Source organism: Limulus polyphemus, unplaced genomic scaffold (assembly GCF_000517525.1).
Source record: "Limulus polyphemus unplaced genomic scaffold, Limulus_polyphemus-2.1.2 Scaffold1488, whole genome shotgun sequence".
In the NCBI taxonomy this organism is placed as follows: Eukaryota; Metazoa; Arthropoda; class Merostomata; order Xiphosura; family Limulidae; genus Limulus; species Limulus polyphemus.
In genome coordinates this window covers 139,698-146,035 of record NW_013667098.1, presented here as the reverse complement: position 1 = coordinate 146,035, position 6,338 = coordinate 139,698, and the positions used below count along the sequence as shown (strand labels likewise).

The following is a 6,338-nucleotide window of genomic DNA, read 5'->3' as shown; positions in this document are numbered from 1 at the left end:
TTATTGTATAATGGAAAAGTTATAAAAGTTGTGGGGGTATAGTGGAAAAGTACCAATTAAACTTTATATTTTGTTTGTCTAAAAGCATTTATTACCAGTCTTAATATATTCTTCTTTGCCTTCACTCATGAGTTTATATAATTACTCAACTATTCCCTATACCAAGCATTTTGAGGAAGCAGTATGAAGTAATAAATAAAATTTAGTCTTATCTAAAAGCTGATAAGGAAGCATGATAAGCCTCTAGAAAGTTCTATAAATATAATACATTGTATGTACAAACAGTTAACGTATAATATGACAAAGAAAGTAAATCTGAAAACTAATGTAATTAACTATATATATAAAACAATAACTAAAACTAATAGTTTATAAAAAAAAAGGTTGTCAGTATACTAAAGCTGTTTACTTTTATCTTAAACAAATGTCCCAAGGAATCAAAGTGCAAACATGAAAGTTTATCAGAGATTTTTATATATGTAAACTTCTTAACCCATAGTCTTTAGTAAGAAAATTGTTGAATTATATGCAGAATTTAATTGATATTTTGTTTAATTTTCACAATAAGAAACCTTGATTATGAAAAATGAGTTTACGAGCTTTATTTGCAAAATTCTGTAATGATAAACAAATTGTAACTAATTAGCTGAGAGTAGTAAACATTGTAATGTAACTTGTTTGGAATATTCATATTTTGGAATGAAAAGTTTATAATTTAAAAATTGAAAGTGTGCAGTTTGTTTAAAACTAAAGTTGAATATACTAATAATGATAATGTGTAAATATAGATAGTTTGATTTGTTTTTAGAGGAAGAGTCTTTTTTTTCAGAGTGAGCTCTGGTGGATAAATTTTTAAGTCTGTGTCCAGTAAACCTTGATAATTTAGTATTAGAGTTCATATTCTGGCCTGTCAATATCTATAGCTTGCATATGTAATTGGTAGAGTCTGTAGATTGTTATAATGCTAAATTTACTGACATACATTAGTAAAAAAAAAAGTAGTTTAATTAAATTTTGAATGTAACTGTAAAAAAGGTTATGATGTGCACTTTGACCCACCTCTCACCTATATCCAGAGTTTTAAACAAGGGCTACAAGTTGTGATGTCAGTGTATGTGTGAATAAAGGTTTCTATAAGAGAGCTTAACCCATTCACTGTGTCTGGGATGTATATTTCCCAGTGCTCCCATCCCCTTGCACTGCGACTGGGACAAATGTTTCCCATTGTCATCACTGTTTATGCCTTCTTCTGCTGGGTCTGGGTTCATAATTTTGACTATCATCACACATTTGAGTACCACTTGACCCAATTTTATTTTCTTCTAGGCTATCTGACTCAAGTATATTTACATAGTAATTAGGGTTACTACTTGCTGCTCTAGTGATGCAGGCATGATTGGCATGCAGTTGTCGTACGTTCTGCTTAGGCATCTTGTTGGTTACTGAAGGGCTGATTGAAAAAATTGAGGGAAACTATATATCAACATTAGGTGGGATGCCAGTAAATTCTTTCCAACTCATTTTACTCCCATATGTCATGAGCAGTGAATCTGAATGATAATAGGAATCATTTGTCCCACTCACAGTGTGAGGTTAGTGGGAGCACTGGGAAATATATGTCCCAGCTATAGTGAAAGGGTTAAATATAAAGTTTACATAAATATCTCAGCAACTCCTTTTTAACTGAAATCAGTGTCATGATTTAAATACATGATAAAATATATACATGTATGTTGAGAGTAAACATCACTTAAGAGTGTTTACTTGTGTTCACTTAATGTCAGAATAGGTACTTCTAGATATAATTTTGTTTCTTGAGTACAAAAATTTATGAAAGTGAAAAGCTTAAAGTGTATGTATCACACAGCATTATATGACCGAAAAGAATAATCATTTAAAATTATAAAATTTAGTTTCACTTTAATATTAAAAATTGGACACAGTCTTCTGAAAAAGCATTGTAAAATTACTGTGGTTTTTTGATATGATGGAGCATTATTGCTTTTTTGTTTTTATTATAGTAGTTGTTAGTAGAATACATTAACCTGTGTTTTTGTTATTTTTACTTTTTGTTTTGTTTCTTGTGTGCTGTTTTACTTAATAATATAATATTCTTTTCAAATTAAGAAGTAAAAAAGATAACTATCTCTTGTGTGTGCTTGCTTGTCATGTATATTTACTTAGAGATGATTTCTTTCTGCAGCTGCATTTGTATGAATCAGAAAGTAGAAAAACCGACACTATCAGGTCAACGCATCAAAACTAGAAAAAGAGGTTTGTTTTTAAACAATAACAATTCAATAATCCTTTATATTTAAAGTCTTATCAGTTTCTAAAAGTAACTTATTCGAATAAAAGTTGCAAGAACTAAAATTTAATTCAGCTCTGAAATAAATTTAGGTGTGCATTCAGTTGATTAGGTTTTGAATTAAAGTAAGTTTCATATACAAACATAATGTTCACAAAAATACTCATATAATGTGCAGTAGAGCTCTATCTTAGTCAGATGTTATTTTACTTTATAAATTTTAGATATGTTTATCGTATAAGTATAAAGTTACTTCGATGAATTCTTCTTATCTTGTATTTTATTGAAGATGAAAAAGAGAAATACGATCCTTCAGGATTTCGAGATGCAATTCTACAAGGTCTTAATGAGGCTGGACCTAACTTAGATGCTGTTTATAAATTCCTGGATACTGCTGGATCTAAACTTGATTACAGGCGTTACGGAGAAGTTCTTTTTGATATATTACTGGCTGGGGGCCATCTAGGTGAGCCTCGTCTTTTATAGAAAAAAAAACAGCACTATTAATGTGACTGCTTTTTACATATATTGATTTTCTTCAAACTTTGTACTAATACTGACTGATATTACTGGCCTTTCATTCCTTTTCATCTCAGTAATTCCAATTGAACCTCATGAGTGGTTACAAAATATAATGTGTTAAATACTTTAAAGAATGGATTGTCATTATATATTTGAAAAAATTATTGTTATGAAAACATAATCTTAGGCTATTTCCCAAAATAATGTTAGACAGGCTTAACTTTACAGTTATTTTTAGTAAATGTTGTTACTGTTAAAGTAGTTTGTAGAATAATCTGCTTGAAAAATCATGTGAAATGATCACTTCTTGAGTTGTAGTAAATGCTTTATCTAGATTGAACTTGATACTAAAAATGGAAATCAAAATACTTTATAATGCATAGAATTCTTGACTTCAGGAGATTTTTTATGAACTTGTACATACACAGGTAAAAACTATTTCACCCTGAACTTGTTTGTTGAGTCTATTCATGTTGTTTTTGAACAGCTATATCCACAATATTTAAACTTGCAAATAACTAAAATTGTAATTCTGTTTTTAGTTTATAATGTGTTCTGTTAAAGTGATGACAATTTTTCAGAATATAGCAAAAATATTTAAAAGATATTTTTAAACTTATTTGAATGCATCTGACAATCACTGTACAGTTAATGTGATATTTGTTGCTATACCAGTTGTAAGGTTATACAAGAAGTTTAAAATGCTGAGTACAGACAGTTAATTAGTTACTGAATTATTTTTTTAAATTGAACCTGTTAAGCGGAAAAATGATTTCTTTTGCAGAAATATATAAGATATTTATCTATTTTGTCATGCTCGCATTTGTTATTGTTAATATTTTTATCCCCATATTTTACTTTTATGAAACCATACCAGCTAATGTCTTGATAAGGTAACTCTTAGCCCTGCTGAGACGGGTCACGGCTGAAAGGCCATGTCATCTTGTTTGTTGACTCTCATTCAAAATTTTATTAAACTACTATTTCATGAATTTATGGCAATAAGTTTGGTATCAAACTGTAGATTATAATTCAAATTTTAGTACTATATATTATTCAATTTCTTAATTTAAAAGCAAATATTAAAAAAACACAGATAAACATCGATTTTTGTTTGATACATGGTATGTTGAATGCAGCACTGGTTCAAGTTAGATGTTTGTGAAGTCAAAATACTACATTATGGTTTCGTACGAATTAGAAACTCAAATTACCAATATTGACAAGCTAGAATATAAAATAAGGTCTTATGTCTTCTATTTGCTAAGATATTGCTCATGTAATAAATCAAACACAGTGGCACCCGGCCCACCTTTTTCCATTTTTGGAAATGCTCTCTTATATACACTTACTTCTATATATGACACGTATAACCAATTGGAAGCTCAGAATTTCCCACTAATGGTTTTGTCAGCCATTTTAACTCTCTCAATACGGGGTTGGTCAATTTGAATGAGTCATGTAACCTTTTGTACTTGTTTAAAGTCTTTATAGATTTAATACTTGTAACTCTCAATATAGTGGGCATATCTTCATGAAATTTGACAGATTATCAGTAAACATTACAATGCTTTCATATGCAAAATATCTAATTTATTTTATTAAGTATTAAGGTTTGTAAAGCAATGTTTCTTTCATGCCTTTTTTTCATATCCTGCCTATGTATAATTTTTGTATTAAGATTACAAATACTTTTATGCATTAGAAAATTTTGAAATTTCACATGCAAAATCTTTATAATGTCTGTATACTTATCAAACATTTCTTAAGAAAAAACTATTTTATCTGTTATTTTCAGTAACTGTAACTGTACAAAATATTAGTCCACTAAAACTCAGCCAAGACAGGTCACTTTGTAAAGACTAAATGTCAGTTTTATATTATTGAATACATTAACATGAGAGCACATGTGCCACATCATTGTAACTTCTGTATTGATAGCCAGGCATGGTGAAAGGTCAATATAATAAAAATAATAAATATATATAAAATGTATAATGTTAGGAGATTTAAGCTATTTTGTCTAAACATTTGTGTTTTTGTGTTATAATATGTAGTCATTCTAGAATGAAAAAGTCATACGTTATATTTATTTCCTAGTGATTTTATAGTGATTATGAGATCAATGAAATTGACTGAACCTGTACAGAGATTCGTTTGTGAAAATAACAGATAAAATATAAAGTTTTTTTTCATAAGAAACATTTGATAACTGTCTGGACGTTATAAAAATTTTGCATGTGAAATTTGAAAAATGTTCTAATGCATAAAAGTATTTTTAAATTTAAATTATACTTTGCATGTTGGTTAGACAACATGCATCAGTATATGGTGAGGGGACCTCCCCAGGAAGGTTCTGTATTTTCAGTTTACCTCCTCTGGGATCTGAACATCCACCCATGTGTTTGCCATGAGTGACAATCCATGAAGGGGAGGAGAGGGTCCTGGTAGTTGAGTGGTGTCTGTGGCACTTCAACACACCATTTTGGCTTTGAATTCCTGTAAATAGGTGGTCTTGGGGTGGCCTCCTTGGTGTCAGTCGGCTGGTCCTCTTGGGCTAGGGTCAACTGAGTACCAGTGTTGTGCACTTTTATGGGTTTTGTGGACATTGTGTCTGATGCTGATGTTTGGTTATAGTGCTCATGAAACCCTGGCATCGCTGCAGTGTCTTTTTTTGACATTGTAGTGTGTCACGTTCATGGTGGGTGGGTTTAGTGGGCACTGTATTTTCTCCTTATAGTATGGATACCTCAAATCCTGAAAAAAATAAAATAATAAAAGAACAGCTCATAGGTAAGCGACCATGTCTGGAAGACTGAATAGTAGTCTCCACCCCATTCTTTGTCAGATAAACCTTTAGGGCAAATGTCTCCATTTTTTATTCAGAAGGGATTAATGGGGCTTGCTGGGTCTCCAAAGTGAGTCAAGAAGCTACATCTTGGTATAAAAATCTATCCCAAAACACAGTGAACTCCTCTTGAATTCAAAGGCTATTGGGGATATACCCATTGAGGTTACTCACCATGCTACTTTGAATGCCTCATGAGGAGTTATTTTTCAGAGGGATTTGAAGAACTTTTCTGAGTTGGAGATCCTCACTGGTTTCTCCAACCAAGGAGTTTCTGCAGTGTGATGTATCTCCACTCATAAAGAAGGAATTATGTTTGGGTGTGAAGAAAGAGCTTTCTCTGCCTTTGTCAGATTTTTGTCGCATCATGTAAAGAGTCTTTGCCCTCCATTGGTAAATAAGTTGACAAGTCCACGTTTACTTCTATCTCTGTTCCCACCATTCCTTCCAATGACTGCCTGGGTCCATCTCTTCTGGCCCCAACTTCTGGTGTCTGCTTGGGTTCGTTTTCTTAAGCCCTGAGATGCAGGAATGACAGGTTATGTGATGGAGGGTGGCACTTTGTCTGTGCCACTTGATACACTCTTGGAGGACATAACCATCTGTATTTCCATGTTTCATACCATCACTGTTTGTTCTCTCTACCTATCGCTGCTAGTA

The 6,338-nt window shown here is 31.6% G+C and overlaps 1 protein-coding gene across 2 annotated transcripts in view; it reads left to right on the top strand.

The window, feature by feature from the left end:
* LOC106463806 (basic leucine zipper and W2 domain-containing protein 2-like) overlaps positions 1–6,338 on the top strand; it is a 34,131-nt gene that overhangs the window by 4,367 nt on the left and 23,426 nt on the right. The window contains exons 2-3 of one of the 2 annotated variants that reach the window (XM_013923877.2): positions 2,204–2,274; positions 2,598–2,774. In XM_013923877.2, the coding sequence (XP_013779331.1) occupies positions 2,214–2,274; positions 2,598–2,774 (238 nt within the window). In that variant the 5' untranslated portion in view covers positions 2,204–2,213. Of the gene's footprint in view, positions 1–2,186; positions 2,275–2,597; positions 2,775–6,338 lie in introns of those variants that run through there. The other variant, XM_013923875.2, reaches the window with a different exon arrangement.